This window comes from Cyprinus carpio, chromosome B7, assembly GCF_018340385.1.
Source record: "Cyprinus carpio isolate SPL01 chromosome B7, ASM1834038v1, whole genome shotgun sequence".
Lineage (NCBI taxonomy): Eukaryota > Metazoa > Chordata > Actinopteri > Cypriniformes > Cyprinidae > Cyprinus > Cyprinus carpio.
Window position 1 is genome coordinate 17,778,753 of NC_056603.1, and position 21,664 is coordinate 17,800,416.

The 21,664-nt window shown below is 37.0% G+C and overlaps 1 protein-coding gene across 9 annotated transcripts in view; it reads left to right on the forward strand.

Moving 5' to 3' along the window:
* apba2b (amyloid beta (A4) precursor protein-binding, family A, member 2b) overlaps positions 1 to 21,664 on the forward strand; it is a 65,964-nt gene that overhangs the window by 29,012 nt on the left and 15,288 nt on the right. For 6 of the 9 annotated variants that reach the window (XM_042727630.1, XM_019106836.2, XM_019106838.2 and 3 more), the window contains 4 exons: positions 14,089 to 15,303; positions 17,433 to 17,513; positions 19,400 to 19,439; positions 20,254 to 20,399. In XM_042727630.1, the coding sequence (XP_042583564.1) occupies positions 14,131 to 15,303; positions 17,433 to 17,513; positions 19,400 to 19,439; positions 20,254 to 20,399 (1,440 nt within the window). In that variant the 5' untranslated portion in view covers positions 14,089 to 14,130. The remainder of the gene's footprint in view (positions 1 to 14,088; positions 15,304 to 17,432; positions 17,514 to 19,399; positions 19,440 to 20,253; positions 20,400 to 21,664) is intronic. The other 3 variants (XM_042727633.1, XM_042727634.1, XM_042727635.1) reach the window with 2 other exon arrangements.

Genomic DNA, 21,664 nt, shown 5'->3' on the forward strand with positions numbered 1-21,664 from the left:
TCTGTATCCCAGTGCTGTACTAATGCTAAAACTAATGTTAGGGGCTCATAAACGAAAGATTCATAAAGACTAAATATAGATTGTTGCATCCAAAATGGGGTTCATGTCATAAAGCTGCTGCTAATGGTGATATATGCTTAATTTTGTGCTTTCGCTTGTGTTTTGATTGCATAAACGCAGCAAATAAGGAATATTAGGGACAAGCAAATAAGATGGATCAGAGTGCCCGTGGCTGTTTGGAAGGTAAACTCGGTGGTCTTGATTTGCTGCTTCACACACTAGCTCTATGTTTGCGTTTCCGCTTCCCTCCCCCTCTCTGGCTCCTTCCACTTCTCCCTCTTCTTGTTGTCAACCTCGTCTCTTTCCTTTTCTCTCTGGAGGCACTGAAGGGTCTGCTCCCAGCTGCCACAGCCCAGATGGCTGACAGGAGGCAAGCCGTCTACTGCAATGGCGGCTTTGTCTTGTGTGCTGGTTTGAATGTGTTGCGAGTGAAGAAGAATATATTTGTGTATGTATGTTTATAATTATATATGTATAGTGTATATATATATATATATATATATATATATTAGTCATTATGTGCATATGTATATATTTATGTAATTTTATAAATTAAAAATGTTAAAAATTTCTTGCTCTCACTTGAAGCAAGAATAACACATATGTATATATTTTTAATAATGTATTTGTAATAATTATAATACATAATATGCATTATAACACTGTTATTTATTAGTTTAGATTTATTATATTTTTATTTATTTATACCTGTGTGTATGTAATAATGTTAAACGTTAAGTTTATGGACATTTTGTTTAACCCTGAGAAACAACACAATGCAGTGCATAATTAGAAATACAGATTATAAAAATATAGATTTGTGAATGTATAGTACAGTATATAATGTACATTTATTATGAAATTATAATACATATTACAATATATTTTGTCTGTATTTAATACAACAGTTAAATGAACAAGAAGTTAATATCAGTATTTTTTGTTTCAGACTATTGCTTTTTTTCTCTTCTAATAAAAATAACCCCAAAGACTTTCAAATAATATGCTCTTCGCTCCAAGCAAAACTCACATACTCTGTAATGCTGTGAATACAGGCAAGCAGAGTGACACAAACAGTGAAACGTCCCAGTTCACTCACTGACTCACTGACTGATCACTCACATACATACTCAAGAAGCACTATCATTCCCTGCCAAGATGTCCTTCCACTCTTTTCCTCTTTTCATTTGTTCTCAGATTCTCTATTCACGTCATATTGGAGGCCATCTGTGGCTTCCCCCTGTGTTGTGCTCAAAGGTAGTGTGGACAGCTCTGGACCGGCCGGTATTGTTGCCCGCTGGTCAGTTTTACTGGTGAGTGAATAAGCCAGACCCTCAGCAGGTGTTCAAAGAGAGAACTCAATATCCAATGTTTCCCATACTATCTGTGAGATGTGCTGCTTGTCTGTGTTTTAGGGGAAGAGAATGTGTGTCTTTGTGTTTGTGTGAGCTGAATCACTACTGTCAAAACTTCTTGCCTTGTGGATGTTGTAAGTTGTTGCTAGGCTGTTTTTAGAATGATTCTGTGTAGCTTTAAGGGGTTCTGGGTGGTTGGTGGATTATGATCCACTCATCACACCACGTGCTAAAAGTCTGGATTGTGTGGGCAAGTTTTCACTTGTATGCTAGAAATAGGGAGCTGTTAAAATGGAAACAGAAAGAATTCACTTGTATGTTGGAAATTACAACCGTGTAAACATGTTTACCCGGAGTCTCTCTACAGTATGTGGAATAATTGGATAGACAATTTGATATGGTTCTATATTGTATATGACACATCTTTATATTCAAATGCATACTTCAGTTTTGCATAATTTTTTCCCTCCTGTGTGAACCTGACACAGTGTTAAGTGTTTGCCATGTAAACAGCTGTTATGTGCTCTGCACCGCAGCTCCTGCTGACATAAAAGGTTCACCCAAAAACGAAAATGCTGTCATCATTTTCTGATCCTCATGTCGCTCCAAACCTGTATGACTTTGTTTCTTCGGCTGAACACAAAAGATGATATTTTCAAACTCAGAAGGGTCTAAACAACTTTGGACCCCACTGGCTTACATGCACACCAGTAAGCTGATAACTCACAAATATCAGCTTATTAAAAAACCAGTTTTCCCCGTTTACATGCACATCAGTAATCTGACAACTCAAGTAAGCTGCATTTACATGACTTCATTAATAAATCAGGTTATTTCCCTGTAGTGAAGTCAAAATATAATAATTTGTGTATCTGACTCTGAGTATTACATACATTTGTCAGTTGTGATGTTAAATTAAGCTTGCAACATGTTGGGAAACGTACAGCTCATATCAGCTATTATCCTCTCATGTAGTTATAAACGCAGCATTGTGACTGAACCACTTCTACTTCTGCTGCGTGAGATGAGAACACATTTTTATCATTTGCTGAGTCATGAAAAAGTCTGCTTTTGTGATATATTTCCTTCTTTCTTTACTGCAAGAAGTTTGCTCGGTCTAGATGTGCTTAAATCTGCACTAATGATGCGTTCCTGTCACGTATCACACATGGGCACTTCAATAAGCTGACAGAAAACGGGTTATTGCGTTTACATGCCGTGCAAAATCGGAGTAAAAGGCAAAAAACTACCTGTTGCGACCGGTTTATGCTTACACCGTTTATGAGCTTACTCCGATAAAAGAAAACGGGTTACCGTGTTTACATGACCTAGTGCGTTTTTGGCTTATTAAGCATAATCGGCTTTAAGAACGTGCATGTAAACGCACTCATTGTGTGGGGGGAAAAACATACATTTTGGAATGACATCCACAGAAGAAAAAAAGTCATACAGGTTTGGAACAACAGGAGGGTGAGTAAATGTTATTTAGGCGAGCTATCCCTTTAACTCTTAAATAAAACATTACCATGAAATGAAGTTTTTCTAGTTTCAAATGTAAAGCAGAAAGAATAGAGAGTACATACAGGTGTGTAAGGCAGCAGCAGATCACTTAATCACCATAGAAAGAGTTATGTGGTTTTCTGTGTTTTATTGGTGATGCAGTTATCTTAGCTATATCATTTGGAAGAAAATGTAAAAGATTGAAGGCTGAATGAGCTGCCTGGGTCTGTCATGTAATGAGCCTTCTGCCTGGATGTGTCTCCACGCTTACATTTAATCTGAGTAGTATCTGATTTTCTTTCTCAGGATCTCTCTTACTTTCGTCTCAGATCAGAGAATTGCTTTTAAGTACATTTCTTTTTAAATTCTTGAACATCATTATCATTATTAATTTGTTTATTTAGGTTAGTTTTTTAAATTAATTTCTTCAACAGTTTAAGTATGCTTTAATACAGTTGTCTGTATTTTCATCCAGTTGGTGTGACTTCTTGGTGTGAACATTTAAACAGTTATTGCTGCCAGCACCAGCAGGCATGGGTAAGGACAATTATTAGCAGGTGATTTGCTTGTGGGCTTTCAGGGAGGACAGATACAGATGGAGCGAGAGAGAGAGGGCATGGAAGTGAGTGTGGTTTAGCTGAACCCATTCACACAGCTGTTTCATTAACACATTACCCTTGGGGGGCTTAATTATAACTATAACACGCTAACCCATTTCCGCCTGAATTTTCCTTAAACATGTTCTCCCTGTTCATGCGTGCATTATTATGTTTTTATTTTTATTTAGAATAATAGAAGAAGACTGAAATCCCGTTATGTTCATAATTATGAACTATTTTTTTAATCATTCTTCTGTTGATGCATGTTCTCCTTTTGAAGATTTTTTGCCATTTATTCATAATAACAGAATATTGAAATCCTTGTTATTTTCTAACTCTGAGCTATTAAACTGTTAATTTAACTTAAAGGGATCGTTAACTCAAAAATTACAATTCTGTCATTAATTACTCACCCTCATGTCATTCCAAACCTGTAAGACCTTAATTCGTCTTTGAAACACAAACTAAGCTATTTTTGATGAAATCCTAGAGCTTTCTGACCCTTCATAGACAGCAACACAACTGACACGTTCAAGGCTTAGAAAGATAGTAAGCACATTGTTAAAATAGTGCATGTGACATCAGTGGTACAACCTTAATTTTATTAAGCTATGAGAATATAATGTCTTTATATTGACTTTATTCAACAATTTCTTCTCTTATGTGTCAGTATTAGATGCGCATTCACCAGAGTACCACAACGCATATGTTATTGTTTTCTCTGGAACACAAAAGAGGAACCATGTAAGTAGTCCATATGATTCATGATCTATTTTTCACTCTATATGACCTGTTAGACTCTAGAAAAATACATACAGTTTTGGAACAACATGAGGATGAAAAATATTGTTTAGCGATCTATTCCTTCTAGAATATCAAGCAATGTCTTTCTCACACTGCACACTGTTGAAATGCATTTGGACCTTGTTTTGACCCACCACCATGATGCCCACCAGTTAGCCATTATTCAGGGCTATGAATGCTGGCGGTGCTCTCCAACAAAAGAGTGTTGCCGTGGTGATTTGGAGAGGAGGCTGGTCTGGTGGTCTGGCCTTGGAGGAGGTTTGGGGTACTGTTAGTCCAGGAAATAAGCACTCCCCTCCCTGCAGTGAGAGCGAGAGACAGACGAGCACACACCTAGAATCTCAATGAGAGAACGGTGCTTTCTCCTCGCAAGGAGAGTCAGAATACTGAAGCACAAAGCAAAACCCCAGAGTGCTGCTCTGCAGGGAGGAGTTTCCAATATCTTCTCTAATGTTTGTCTTCAAAATTCATCACAGATTCAAGTTTCATTTATGAAAGATAAAGTACAAAGTCCAACAATATTTTACAGATAAAAAGGAAGTAAACTCAATGTTACCTATAAATCATAACAACCATGACGTGTTCCATTGGATATGACTGAACCCTCACGCCGCATAAAGTGCCAACAGATTAAAAGTACATGCTGGGTGAATTAAGTTTTAATAATGGCTTATGAACAGACAGGAGGAAGATACATTGTAAAGCTATCCTCTCAGTCAGGGTGTTATTTTAATCTCCATATTCATACAATATGCACCCCAGTTCTCTTTCACTCGGCCTCTGAGAGTTAGAGGTGAAACGGAAGTCTTGACTGACCAAACTTGCAGTTGAAAATGAGAAATGAAAGCGGTTGGGAGTGGAGGACAAGGTGAGCTGTAATAAAGGTGATTCAGACAGTTCCAATGCATAAGGTCCACACATGCTGCGCCTCGGTTTCCTACATGGAAGACTTTTATTCAGAAAACCGTTAGCAAGAGTGGCTGCACAGTGGGATTTCTGCCTATTCTCTTGAAAAGAGGAAGTTCCTCTATATCAGTATGTTCACAGTGGATCCAACATTTTTCTTTGTTCCAACCTTTATGTAACGCTATAATCTTTCACTTTTTCTTGCAAAAAGATGTGTTCTTATATAAAACGATTAGATAAGTTCACCCTTATTACACTATTATCTTTCTCTGAGAAGTACTTGGACAACATCACTGGGGCTGGATTCACAAAAAGAAAAGAAATTTCATAAGATAAATTCTAAGAAGTTTTGAATAATATTCTGAAGTTGAGAAATTCTTTAGAAATTTTGATGAAGTTCATGAGTTCATAAGAGCAGGCTGTTATCTGATTATATGGGTGTTTCTTGTCTAAGACTCGCTGATCGACAAAAATACTTCAAAGGCTGTTTTTTTTGCACTGTCATTATCATTAATGCAGGCAAAAATGTCAAAATTCTAAAATGAATTAACCTCAGTACTTGTGCACATCAACAGTAATACATGTATGTGTTATATAGTGTTATGTTGTAATGTTAAATTTCTGAAACAAACGGATACATTCTTTAAAAATGTTACCTTTGGGCATTTAAAACAAATTGGAGGTTAACTTTAGGAGCTTATTTACAATTATTACAATTTGTTATTTACCATAATCATGTAACTTTCCTGGGGATGTCAAACTAGGGATTAGCAACACTGCTAAGATAAAAGCAGACAAAACTGGAATTTTTGCTTTCTAAAGGCTGTTGAAATAATATTTTTATTGCTTATTTTGGCTCGTACAAAGTTTGAAAATCCCATACAGTGACATACATACGGAAATACATGCTATTCTAATAGTACAGTCTTTTTTGTTCATGTGATGGCACTTTATATGGCAAATAGTGTGGCTCTTCGACTCATTCCCTGAACAGACTCTTCAGAAGTGAAATGCAGCATGAATTTATTCGGCACAAGTCTAATTTTTCTGGCTGACTTTCTTTCATGTCTTTAATGACTAAGCCACGCTTGATAAAGCAAGTCATTAAAAGCAATAAGCATCCCATTGGCTAACCAGAGAACCAAAAGTAAAGAGGATTAGGCCTCACTGATGCTGGATTCACTGCTGTTTATGCTCAGCTTTCTTGAGGAGATGCTCACAAACACATTTCGTCACATTTCTTAATCTTTTCTCAATGATAAGCGGTTAATGTGTGTGCTTTGTATACAGCAGATAGCTAGTGAGATGTGTTAAACTGTGATGTTTAAATAATGACCGTGTTTTATAGATAAGGAGCAACCGTTGTTTTGTCTTAAAGAGAGCAGTGAAGGAAACAGGGAGGCAGGGAGTGTTGCATAGCCTCACATCTCTCCATCGGAAGGATGGCAAGGAGAAATCCAATTCTCTCATCTCCTCGCTCATCTCCATTAAATGAAAGAGTAGAGACATTTATCAAGGAAACAAGAAAAGTGTCCCACTGTGAGTTAAAGCTGTAGCTCATTTCAGGAATAAATAAGCCTGTTTACAGGAGGCAGCACACCACTATGGCTATGCCAAGCATCACTCCTCCGTTCTCACGCTGGAATACACCGCTGGAAGTGAAGCACCTGCAAAATGCCCAGACATGCAGGAGGAACTGGAGGATGAAGAATTGCACTGTGGGAATTGAACTCATCTCAGTTCTCATCATCTCTGAGTTTCAAATGGACTCTTTCATAGCAGGTGTAGCTCGTGTCCTAATTCCTTTTTTTTTTTTTTGGACGGTGTGAATAGACGGCTGCCAAGAAAGTAAAACGATAGCAGTGGATCTTTGACTTGTAGCATCCCTAATTCAGATTAATGTGTTGGTGTATGAACTGAATTTTGCTTAAAAGGATTTCTGTCAAATAAATGCTGCTATTTTGAACTTTCTAATTAAAAGAATCCTAAAATGTATTACAAGTTCCACAAAAATATTAGATACAAATAGCATTAGGAGATGGGAGTGATAGCTGCTGGAAATTCAGCTGTTACTTTACAGAAATTACATTTTAAATTATAATAAAAGTAAATAAATAAAAGTTATTTTGAATAATAGCATTTCACAATATTACTGTTATTTTGATCAACAAGAGATTTTCAAAAACATTTAAAAGTCTTACCATTTTGAATGGTAATATAAATATTTTCCTTTATATAAAATAATTCCAGATATAAAATAATATTCCATATATACAGTATGGAATAGAATATTCTTTTGTATCTGTGCATCTGTGCATGTCCAAAATAAAGCAGTTAAAACTCAAGAAAAAGAAAAGTCAAGAAAAAGAAAAAAAAATATTTTTGAAGCAACAATTAATATTTATCCATAAACATTAATGTTCCATAAACTTAAAAAAAAAATAGTTAGAATTCAAAAATAATAATTCTTCATTTTGCTATTTATTGCAATCTTGTGCGGTGGTCAGTGAGAGAACTAAAGAGTTGCTTACAACGATGAGAAGGATTATTATATATATATATATATATATATATATATATATATATATATATATATATATATATATATATATATATATATTAACAGGCTGCATACTATATACTGTATACTCCCTACTATGTGAAACAGTATAAACTATGCAACAATAAACATTTTGGACAGTAGTATGCGACATTGTTTTCTCTCAAAAATCATCCCAAAATTAAAGATGCTTATTTTGTATTTTTAAATTAAATTTTGATTAACCCTGTCTTAACCAAATTGGGGACAATTGGCTCCCATTCTGAGTGCACACCGGACACTCTCCTCAATACCACAGCATCACTGTAACTCTCTCCGCTTGCTTAAACTCCTTAGTCCATGAAATTCAATTCTGTAACTCACACCGCCAAGGACAAGAACAGATTAATGTTGGTCTGTGCTCACCCCTTTGGACTTCTACCCAGAGTCCCCTCTGCTTCTATGATTTCAGTAATGAGGACCCCTGTCGGCAGTAACCTTCTCATCTACACTGTCATTAGCAAAGAAATCCAGCAAATCATGTTTTAGAATTACCAGAGTACCTTTGTTTTTACCATTGTGTTGCATCATCAGGGTTATTACAAATGCTTCAAAAAACAAGCTAAATGCTCATTGTTAATGTGTCTCCAACAGGGTTTATTTCATGCAAAATGCCATAAAATGCAAATGGTTTATTTATTCAAACTCTTATGGCATATCTGTCTTGTTATACAATCTTATGTGTCCAGCTGTGAAATCCAATTTTCACATTGTCAGTGTGTCCAGCTGAATCCACGCAGTTATCCTCCAGAGTGTGTAGGTCAGTACAGCAGCACATAAACCAGACTAACAGTCACATTAGCTCAGTTAAAGCTGGGGATGTTTGGGAAGTCTCCAGGAAATAATTAGCACAGTGTGTAGGCTTGTTTAACCCCCTCCTGTTTTGTAACCAAATGTATCTGGTCTTTACTGCTGCTCATTGGAAATGGAACAGAATGTTGCTAGTCTGCAAATTTGTTTTTTGGCTGTTTTGCTTGGCACAAATCCCTTATTTGAATCTAAGTTGCATGCATTTTGAGGCACTGCTCAATGTTTCAAAGCTTATTTATGACATTGTATAAACATTATGAAACACCTCAGGACACTAATCGAAATTGGTGGGAAAACAATAGAATGATTTACTTAATATGGATTGTTAAAAAATTCATCCTGGGAGGAACTTTGCAGTGTAACTCAAACTTTTGACTGGTATTTTGAGCATGAAAGGATGCTTGTGCTGTAAGGCTTTTTCCCCTACAGAAAATGCATGGCTTCGGTGGCTGTTAAATTGAAATCATGCATCATACTGATGCAGCATAGTAGGTCACTAGCTTCCGGAAAAACCAATAAATGAATGTATCTTCCCAAAACATCTCAGACAAGCAATCTTCAAATATTGATTCTAGACTTTCTGTAGTTATTTCAAGGTTTAATCATTGTAATGCCTAATGAAACCTTGTTTGGGTCATCTGATGTAATTTAGTGCAAGGCACGCCAGGACTATTTGTCACAATCTCAGAAACTTTAAGATTCTGCAAAAGTCTGATTGCATAGATGCTTGTTTTCTCTAGCAGTGGATTTATATTTGTAACAGTGTTTTTGGTTTAAATGACAGTTCTTAAATTAGAATAATTTTTGTGAATTCTGTCCTCCGGAGTTCAAAGTAAAATTCCAGCATCTTCATATTTTTATATTAGCTTTTAGGTACAGAACTACAGTGGAACGCATTATAGCAGTGTTCAGCTATGTATAATACAGGTAGACTTTTACTGAAAGGATGAAGTGTGGGATGAGATCTATTCATTGAGTCTAACCAGCGATCTCTGTGAAGAGCATTGAAAATGCCATAGAGAGCAGAAGATACAGGGGGGAATGGATTCGAGTATACTGCATACTGCACAGTATGCTGTCCAAATGTAATATTTATACTATAGTCATGACCTCATAATGCTATTCTGTTTGGTAATTGGCTAATTTTTTAATGCATTTTCTGTAAAAAATGCTATTAGCCATCTGGAAAAAAATATTTTTACATTTTAGTCTTTAAGTTTACCCCATGTGTTTGCTCATCTCTTGTAATTTTTGCATGGGACTAAAAATGCATTTTACAGCCATTTGTTATGTCTGATCTAATCGGTGGTTGTAAAGTTCTCTGCAGGAGTCCACAGCAGTTTTATGCCAATTTTCAATTAAAAAGTTCTGTGGCCAATTAACAAAAACATTCTGGGTAATTTGCAGGGTTTTTGTTCCCATGCTAAATGAAGCCTGAGCCATGAACTGCCAAGTGTGTATCGCGCAGCTTCAGTGTGTGTCATGGGTGCTGCACAGCTCTGGCCAACAAAGCACACAAGTCTTTGTAATATACTGTATATAGTGATATTATTTAGTAAAATCATTTATTGTTAATATGTTTTTCATATAATGAATCTCAATGGGGCTGTTTTGGACCTCACTGACTTTCAAAAGAAAAAAAAAAAAGCATTAATTTGTGTTCAACAGAAGAAAGAAAGCCACACAAGCGTGAGTAAATGATGACAGAATTTTTGGATGAGCTATGTTTTTAAACAGCTGTCTCAGTTATTTTATTTAGTAACATTTTTAGTTCAGGGATTTAAAGTACCCCTATTATGGATTTTTGAAAATTACCTTTAATGCAGTGTGTAACACAGCTCTGTGTTACAGAGGTGAATGAAGTGAATGAAAACATCCTGCAAAGTTTTAAATCTGAAAGTGCACAGTGTACAAAGTTGTCTCTCAAAAGAAAGAGTCGACTCTGAATCATTGAAACGAGTCATTTTTAAAATGAATCCCAAGCCGTTTCATGTTGATGTCAACATGAAACATTAGCATATTGCCCGCCCACTTAGTGTTTTCGTTGGTCTGAATGAAAATGCAAATTCATTTGCCACTAGGTGCGCTTTTGGAGCGGTTTCCCCGGTAACGCTGTACACAAAGCAGCACTGCCACAAACCCTGCTTTATCAGGCATTACAGGCACGATGAAATGAAATCATTAGGGAGTCGTTGAGAAAGTAAGGTAAAAATAAATGCATATTATAAGACAATGAAAGTGTTTTTTACCTTGCATGCATGTCAACCTGTTGTTGGGGACTCCCAAAACCAAAATATGAACCTTTCATTACCCATAATATGGGCACTTTAAAATATTTTTAGGATTTATATTTAAAAATCAAATAAGCTTACAGTTTGGTTGAGTTTATTTTAATATATTGTCTGCTGTGCTGCTTTAATGTCCTTATGTTTCACATTAAAAACAATGTGTATAAATGAACACGATCCCAGTTGTTCTGGGTAGATGAGACTGATTTCTTGTTCATCTTTTTTTGACAGTCTGGTCACTGGCATGGTAATGTATTCAGCTTCAGTAAATGGAAATGATACTGTATACAGTATATGCTATGTGTGTGCTATAAATTCGGATAACAGGAGCGTTCCAGACATTATTCCTGGGTGTGGTTTATGACTGAACAATGAGGTAAAGGTCAGGGGTGCCTTTGGGAGACTGTTGCCTCCAGAGCGTTGGTTGGGATTGACTGACAGAAGTTGGGGGAGGGCTCATAAAACACTCATTGTACTATATGCTCATCAATAACAGGTGGAGAGAAAACAGTAATTTCTTCAAAAAGGTGTAAAATGATCAGTCGGATAGGGTTTAACTATGATGATGAGTTTAATAAGGGTAAAATGTGCTATAGTGTGTGAAGACACAAAAAGAGACAAAAAAATAATTTATTAATTAAAAGTTAGTATATGTGTGTTGAAAGTTAGTTTTTGTGTGTAGACAATAAAATATTCTATAAATCGAGAAATTCATGGTAAGACTGGAGGAGCAGAAGCACTATGATAATTAGTTGTTGTAATGACTGGTGATGGAAGGCGTAATTAAAGGCAGGGAGAAAGGATGAACAAAAGGGAAAGCAGCAATAAAAGTCTCTCCTTAAGCTGTTGTTGCAGGCATCTGACGGAGACAGCAACATGCCATTGTGTCCGTGTGTGTGTCTGTGAGAGGATTTGTGAACAAGATTTACACCAACACCGTTACACGTTTGATTTGAGTTTTACATTCTGCGTGTGATAATGCAGCCTCTGTACAGCCGCTATTGTCATGATTTATCTCTGAACACTGACATCTAATTGCTTTTTTATGTTAGTGAAATTGGTCTTGCCTACTCTTCTAAGCTTCTGACAGAAAACTTCAACCATTCTTTCTGTCATGTTCACATCTTTTCAAACTGCAATTTAGGCATGTGAGATTTATCCCAGCATTTCCATGGGTCCTAAGATGTCAAGATCTTAATGTTTAAGAGTCAGCAAAAAGAGATTTTTCTACAAAAGACATATTTATTGATACTGTGTTCAGTGCTTAATAATAAGGGTTTTCTCTTCGGCTGACCAGCTTGGGTCTTTTTTTTTTTCATCATTTTTACTGCCAACATTTCCCCTGCATGCTCCATCCATAAAATAATCTTTTTTTTTTACACTACCATTCAAAATTTTGAGTCAGTAAATTAATTTTTTATTTTAATATTAATATTTTTATTCTGCAAAGACACATTAAATTTATCAAAAGTGACATCAATTTCCATCAAATAATTGCTGTTCTTTTTTAACTTTATATTCACCAAGTAATGCTTAGATTCAAATATTTATCAGTACAACTCAACTGAGCGCCAAATCAGCATATTAAAATGATTTCTGAAGTATCATGTGACACTGACGACTACAGTAATGGCTGCTAAAAATTCACCTATCACAGGAATAAATTACATTTTAAAATATGTTCAAATAGAATTCAACCCTGACATGAGACGTCTTTCAAGAACATGTACAAATTGTATTGAACCCACACCTGTGTATAGGTTTCATTTTTTTCATATTTGTTGGAAATAATATTTATATTTATCATTAATTTATTTATCAATAAAAATACTAAATGTTCTTCACAAAATATAATAATAAGAATAAAATTATGAATAAAAGTAATCATAATAGACTCCTGTTTTAGTTTAGCCAAGAAAATATATTTGTATGTCAGTGTAATGGTCCAAATATTTGCTGATGACTTAATTAGGCTGCTTTGGAGACTTTGAAAGCCAAGTCTGAGAAAACAGGTGTTGTTCTTCACATCATGTCAGCTGGAGCGGTTCAATGATGTGCTGGAGTGAACATCAGTCAGACTGGATGACTGAAACTGATTAGATACTGAAAGCTGAGAAGAGATTGTGCCTCCACTCAGAGATCAATACACCCAGCAGTGCTTGAATATGTGGATGTGTTACAGCTCACCTGTTCAGTCTCACACATCAAGACCTGTGTGTGTGTTCTCCGTAGACTGTTGCACAACTCGGAGGACTTTATTGGAAACACGGTGTTCTGTTTTAATCTGATCTTAAATGACACAGACAGTATAAGACGGCTCTTATGGCTAAATGCTAGGTGCTAAACTGTAATTATACCTACATACATACTTCTATTTAAAAGAAGTCTCTTACGCTCACCAAGGCTGCATATATTTGATCCAGATTTGATTCCGTAAAAGCAGTAATATTGTGAAATCATACCTATTTAAATTAACTGTTTGCTGAACTTTCAGCAGCCATTACTCTAGTCTTTAGTGTCACATGATCCTTCAGAAATCATTCTAACATGCTGTTATGGGGCTCAAGAAGTATTTGTTATTATGATCTATTAAAAACAGTCGTGCTGCTTAATACATTTGTGAAAGCCATGATAGATTTTTTTCAGGATTCTTTGGTATGGGAAGAACAGCATGTATTTGAAACAGTAAAGACTTTTATAATGTAAATAATAAAAGTTTTATTTATAAATAAAATATATCTTTCACTTTCAATCAATTTAATACATCCTTACTAAATAAAAGTATTTTTTTCTTTTTATTTTATAACTAACTCCTAACTTTTGAAATGGTAGTGTATGCATTTGGCACAAGCATTGTTTGAAAGTGACACTTTTTTTTTCTACACAGTGTTTATGAGTGTGTTCCCTTGCAACTGAACCCACAGCCTTGGGATTGTTAGTGTCATGTACTATATGAGCTACAAGAACTCTTCCTTTATGTATATACTCATGTTGGTTGGTCACATGCATTGTAAAGAAGTTAATTGCTCAAAACAAGGGAATTTCCACCTGCGCATGCTTTTTATTATTTGTCAGGTTTTGAGTTAACCTTCATTTATTACATCGACTGTTTTTATATAAGTGTTCATGAATGTTGCCATACTTATCAATGTGTTTTTGTTTGGCAGGATTGAGGTTTCCAGTGATGATCGGCCTGTGAGCAGTTCTCAATGGCTCAGAGGAAGAGGCCAGGGACCAACAGCAGCATGGCCACAGAGCCTCACGCTTCAGCTCCACGCTCCTGCCCAGCCCCGTACCCCGAGCCTGAGCACCCTGAGGAGGAGTATGAAGAGCGCCAGGACCCTGAAGTGTCCCAACACTCCTACCACAACCAAGAAGAGGCAGACTTGACAGACAGCCGACCAGCCACGCCCACAACTCCAGACCACGCCCACAGAGACTACCACAGGCACCCGGACAGTCTGGATGGAGACTCTAGCTCCGACTATGTCAACAATACGTCTGATGAAGAAGAGGACGATTTCGATGAAGGGCTACCAGAGGAGGATGAAGGTGTGACGTATTATATCCGCTATTGTCCTGAGGATGACAGCTACATGGAGGGAATGGACTGTAATGAGCCTGAGTACGGACACCCGGACGGTCGCATAGAGCCACCTCCAGAAACAGATGAGTGCCAGGAAGCGGTTGAGGAATGGGTGGAGGGAGAGGATGATGCACATGGCGATGATGGAGAAGTGCGTTGCGAAGTTCTCGAGCAGGACTATGACCAGCAGCTGTACGATGGCAGGCCTGAACCTGTCCTCGATCACCACCCCCAACAACAACAACACTATCCGGATCCCCACCAGGAACAGATTCCACCTCCTGCTGAAGATCAAGAAGTGCAGGATGTCGAAGGAAGTGAGGGGTACTGCCCTGATCAGGAGGAAGAGCCACAGGTGGGGCAAGACAGAGTTGGTTATGCAGGTGACTACTACGCCACGGAGGACAATGGAAACTCTGTGCATGCGTCACCATACAGGGGGCATAAGGGCACAGACGGAGAGACAGGAGAGGAGGCAGAGGAGGATATTGATCAGATAGTAGCTGAGATTAAGATGAGCATGAGTATGGGCAGTCTTAGCAGCGGCACTGATCAGAGTCCAGAGGAACTGCCGGCTGATCCAGCACCGAGTGGGTACCAGCCAGAGACACGCTCCAAACCAGAACCCACCCCTGCTCCTACCCCATACCCTCAGCCTCACCGTCATGACGGCAGGCCCAAATCCCTCAACATCCCCCCTGCCAGACACAATCCTGAGCTCCAGAGGAACTTTAAGGTACGACCTCACACACCAGAGGAGAGACAGAGATGGACGCAGGACCAGGTGAGAGAGCAGGTAGGCGGATTTGCATAGCAAGCTGTAAATGGATCTGTATCTGTAGCAGCTTACTAAGGGGAAATACAGGGTTCAGTGAAAACAGACTAAATCAGCATAATAAAAAAATATAAAAATAAATAAAAGCAATAGGATCAACTAAATACATTAGACATTTGTGTTAGATTTATTTATCAATGTATTTTGTAATAATATTCATTTTTTTTAGTTTTTTTTTGTGTTTTTGAATACAGTCTCTTATTCTTACCAAGGCTGCATTTATTTGGTCAAAAATACAGTGAAAACAGTAATATTGTAAAGTATTTTTTATATTTTATAATAACACCTTTTAAATAATACTTTATTCTTCTCATGATAAGGCTGTTTTTAGCAGGCATTACCCAAGTCTTCAGTGTCACGTGATCTTGTAAAATATTTTGATTTGGTGCTCAAGAAACATTTCTTATTATTACCAGTGTTGAAAACAGTTCTGTTGCTTTTTGTGAAAACCGTTAAACTCTTTTATAGGATTCTGAATAGAAACAACCACATTTATTTGTAACAGAAATCTTTTGCAACATTATACATTTATTTTTGATCAGTTTAACGTACCCTTGCTGAATAAAGAATGAAATTCTTGTTCTTGTTCCTAGCCCCATAGGAAAACAGTGACAGTCAAACTTGGACAGACTTCTGTTTCCTTTTAAATAGTTAAACAGTCAGAAAAATTTATGTAATATTAAATGTTATTTATTTTAATCTAATAATAAAGATCATCCCCAAAGGGCTCTCGGAAATATGCATATTCATTATTATAATTAAATATTAATATGAATGTTGACAGCCTTTATTTAAATACAAGTGGCATCTGAGTAACCAAGACTAGTGCTTGTTTATGCCCTAAAAGAGAATCTCAAAATCCTGACAGCTGAGAAGTGAGTACTGATGGAGTATTTTATGCTCTTAAGTGCTGACGCATAAAATGTGATATTTAGAGATGACATAGAATGTTTTCTTTAATGTGATGTAAATGTATTTTACATCATTTTGGGGTAGTTTCAAAGACAATTATAGAGAATAGGCCGTTATTACCATTTACTCGCTCATTTCAAGGGAAAAGTGCTCAGTTTGAGCGGCAAGTTGAAAAGGATGAAAGAAAGTAATCTGGCAGAAATTGGAACCGTCTCATTGTAACCTAGACAGGAAGGGGACCCTGATCAAAAGCAATTTCTTGAAATCCCAGAATAGGAATTTCATTACTGATGATTTGTGCAGCCATTTGTTAATGCTCAGGAATAAACTAAATTCCACCCAGCTAGAATACATTACCTTGAGAAGCTTTTTAGATTCCGTCCCATTATTCTCCCTCATGTACAGTACATTGTGTGGGTGTTTATTTATCTATTTATTTATTTTTGGCTTGAACAACCCAAAAATGAAAACGGCTCATTTCTAGAAACCTCTGCCTAAAGTCATTAAGCAGGTAATAAAGACAAACACACTGATATCCATGCATTATGCCAATAGTCTTGTTTGCTGAAAACTGAGAGGAGGTGCTGACTTTCTAACTGAGTTTGAAAAATTAGGGTTTCTTAGATATTTCCTTCGAAATACCTTACTTTGCATTTTCAAAACAGAATAGGAAATTAAATTTTTCCAAGGGGGAATTAGGTGAAGGGGTGAGATTTAGTCTGATTGCCTCAGTGGTCCAGTGAATGTCTTGTGAAGTTCTATTACCCTCCTGCTTCTTTATTGCCTTTGGGCAATGAGGAGATTACATTTTATCCTGTCAGGCAACAAATGAATTTCATCAAGTAATAATGTCCTTATGTGCAGTAGACAGAGTGCTCATTTGAGACTCTAACTCCCCTGCAGATAGACAAAGAGTAAAAGTGTCTTTTTTAGCACTGTGCATTTCCAGTTAAAGACAACATCTGTTCATTTTTCAGTACACTGTGTTTGAAAACTTTGCGCTATGCTGCATAAAATATTCCCTTTGGCGTTTTGATTCTGATATGCATCAAATTGTTAATGCTGTTCATAAAGTGGCCTGCAGCCCATCATCTGTGTCTTTTTTTGTCCTCTGTACATGTCAGATCTCACTCTTCACTCATCTGTCACTCATGTCTCCCAATTTAAATTCTTTCTAGGTGTCTAATAGTGCAGAACAGCCAAGGAGGCAGCAGCGGTCTGATCTCAATGGACCACTGGAGAACAACAACGTCCCTGAGGTGAGCCTGTAATCATACAACACATTAGCCAATCAATATCTGACAGAATGCACCCCACATAATCAGTGCACGTTTCCATCAGAGCTGTTCTAGTTAGTGTCAGCCTGTCGTCTTATTTATGCCACATTTCTCTGGATTTCTTAGGCAATTTATCATTGTTTTTCTCAGCAAATCTAGCTTGCCACCATCCTCCCCCATGTGTTGATATAGTAAAATAATTGGCTTTGCCCTTTTCTGCCCTGGCTGTACTGTATTTACATAGACAGAAGGGAGTTCAGCCTTGGGCTGCCTGTTCTACTGCTTCTCTGCACATTCTTTATGCATGAATGTAACCTCCATAAGAGCTTCACAGCCTGAATGCAAAAGCCATAAAATGTGAGACCTCGTCTGGGCAGGTTCTCAACATCGCCAAATAGGTGTTCAAAACATGTTTTATAGCGCTACCAAGCATTCTGCCAAGGTCATTTTTAGATCATTCTCAACAAAAGCTTTTGGATGGGATTTTTTTTTTTTTTTTAATAAAAATTGCCTTATGAATGTTTCACATGTACTGTAGGAGGAAGTGAGACATGAAAATTTGTGAATTAGGGCCATGAGTATCAAGAATATTTATTGTTAAACCTTCTTAAAATGTCCACAGTCATAATTGTTAAAAAGGCATTTCAAGTTTGTTTTTTTCCCCTCATAAATATGTCATTCTGCAACTTAGGTAACACTTGCACAATAAGTCAAAACATGATGGTAATAACCCACAAAGTATTCACCCAGAGGAATTCTGTTTGTACACATCCTTTGCTGTACAGTCCCTCCTTATGTCATGTGAAGCAGTATTCAGTCTTGCCTTACTACCTCTGAACACATTTAATTATCTTGGCTGAGGGAGCTCAGGCCTTCATTGTATTTAATGAAGGCCTCTCGAAGCATAACCTCCATTTTGATGGCTCTGTTGTAAAATGATGGCTATTACTTCGTCTGACGGTGTGTCTATGTTCTAGAGCTCTCGGCTCAGTCCTACAAAGAGCCACTTCAGAATGACTGACAGGGTTTTGTATTCTGACACAATGAGCCACATCCAGAGTTATCTGGATGGTTTCCATTTGAGTGTTAGGTTATTTATTTTGTTAGATTTAAAAAGAAAAACGAAAAGCACATTTCTAGTGCTCATTTACTATTCTTAGTCCGTTTGGCAATGTTTTTGTGATAACATTACAATATTAGTTATGATTTTAGAATTAAGCAATATCACACTATCATGCTCCAAATATGTCCTAGTGCTAGGCCAACTAATATTTAGACCAAAAAGCATGATAAACTGTAAACTGGAAGTTAATATTCAGCAAACTTTACATATTATACAAAATATAAATGGATACTGTGTCTGTTTTGGCTCAGCCAGCTAAAATATGGGGAAACAAAGCCATATGCAAAATTGTTCTTGAACAATACTGGTGTCACTGTAATAAATCAGTCTTTTTTAACAAACCGTTTGAGGGACTGTTTCAATGACTCACTCATAAACACAGTTCCTGAATTTGGAATAGCATACTGCTCTTACTATATTGTACATTATACTACAAATTCAACTGTTGATTTCAAATCAGTGTTTTTGAACAAATTGTTTGAGGGAATGATTCAATTACTCGCTTATAAAGGTAATCAGTTGTTTAATTATGCATATAATAAATGTATATTTGTATGTTTTTATCATGTTGTTTATATTTATTTTATTTTATTGTGTTTTTATAGAATTTGTTTCTTTCATGTATATATTTTTTTTGTTGTTTTTTTCTTTTTAGTTTGTAAAAGGTAAATACTTTATAAGCATGCTGCATGATGTGAGCATCACTTTCATACAGTACATCAAACAATGTTTCTCTGTTTCTTAGCCAACAAAGAAGACGGCCTCATTTCCCAGTTTTGTGGATGGTAAGCGAGCATCTCCTATCTTTTATTTTTTCTGCATTTGATAATCTGCCCCCAAAAGTTTTATTCTATTCCAATTAAATCAAGTCAAAAACAAATCAAATTCACCAAACCAACTCAAAGTGAGGAGATTAGAGAGCCGCGCAGAAGAAAGCATTATGTCTCAGTGGATTTACATGCTGAAATGCGAACAGAATTTGTAAGCTGTTTTAATGGGTTGCAGTGGTGAGACAGTAATTAGAGGAGTCATGTTTGCTAATATAAGGGCACATTAGTGGATGCTCAGCTAGAGAAATGCTCACAAACTATAGCAGGAAGCGAAGGAGAGTTCTGGAAAAGCAGGACAATCGATTGACCACAAGCTTATTTTTGGTTTACGGCAGCCTGAGAATGTATTGCTGCTGTCATGCCTTGCTTTTGGGAACAAATTCTGCTTTCTATTAAAAGGAGTTCTGTCACATTTAAACCTTGTGCCTGAATGATGGCAGCATAATGTGTCCCTTGGTGGGTGTCATGACGTCCACATTTCCATATCACACAAGCAGAATACTCCCAGAACACGCTGCTTTTCCTCATGTGGCCACCTTCGTTCCCGCTTTTCAGTGTCTGCGGTTTTATCAGCCCTCACAGTAGGATGGAATTGAGAACATACACATATTCACACACACTCTCATACACACGACATCTGCATGCAACTTTTCTCCCTGATAAGCTCACACTCATAAACCTTATCAGTCACCGTGAGGTGGTCTACAGAGGAGGTGGCAACACAACAAATAGCTTTAATAATAAATTCTCAACGCTTCCCCTTTAACAGTGCCGGGTCCCTGTGAGCCTGAGGACCTCATTGATGGGATTATCTTTGCTGCCAACTACCTGGGCTCCACTCAGCTCCTGTCGGAGAGAAATCCATCCAAAAACATCAGGATGATGCAAGCCCAGGAGGCAGTGAGCCGGGTCAAGGTACAGAACCCGAGAACCTCTGTATTTCCATTTTATTTTGGTGTGGCTCTCATGCGAGATGTTTGGACGAAGCGGATGGAGATTTCTCTGTGGAAAATTAGATGAGATGAGATTTGTTTGTTTACACCCCGGGACTTGTTGACTAATCAGTAGTTATAGGATTATTTTCCTTGGTGTAGAAGTGTAATCCCTCTTCCCCTCAATTGGTTAACGCAGAAAGACCTCCTGTTGCCATGTTACATGGAAAATTCATGTGAATTTATTGTTTTAAGAGAGGATGTGGTAGTCTGAGCTGCATTTAATAGTCTGTGTAAACATGCAACTTTAGATGCAGCGTCTATGCCACCCCTGCAGACCAAATTGACTTTGAATGCTAACCGCCCTATAGTGTCTTACTCTAATTGAATTCATTGGTTAAATGTAAAAATTGAAGATAAAAATGACACATATTTAATAAGGTGAAAAATGCCCCTGGAATCAATTTAGGTGGCCAATTTCTGCCTCTTTTGTCAACTAACTAATCCACTGAGTATGAAGAATATTAAAAGCATCAGGAGTCAGCTGTTGAATCGTCTAATTATTGTTATGAACAAAATCCAAAAAAGTTTTCAAAATCACACACCCCTAATTAGCAGTTGCTCTAAATTGTGTTTTTTGTTGTTGTTGTTGTTGTTGTTGTTTGTTTGTCTTTTTTATATAGCAGAAGATGATTCATATTGCCAGGATGAATCTATGGGCTACACACATCTATTCATTGTGCTGTTAAAGGAATAGTTCACCCAAAGATTAAAATTGTGTCATCATTTACTCACCCTCATCTCGTTCCAAACCTGTGTGTTTCTTTCTTATATTGAACAAAGAAAGAAGATATTTTGAAGAACCAAACAGTTGCTGGTTCCCATTGACCTCTATAGTAGGGAAAGAAATACTATGGAAGTCAATAGGGACCATCAACTGTTTGATTACTAGCATTCTTCAAAATATATTTTTCTTATGTTCAACATAAGAAAAAAACTCAAAGAGGTTTGAAATGACACGAGGGTGAGTAAATTATGACAAAATGTTCATTTTGGGTTAACTTTTCCTGTAATTATTGGCTATAGTTGGCACTCCATTGGGGCAGGAAGTAATGGATGAGTTGTCAGTCCTGTATTAGATGTTTTATGCCTTTCTGCACTCAGCAATGGGAATCCACACAGGCCATGTGAGAAGCTGCTGTCCTAACTTAAATATGCTATGCACGATGTGCCTCAATCAGTTTCAGA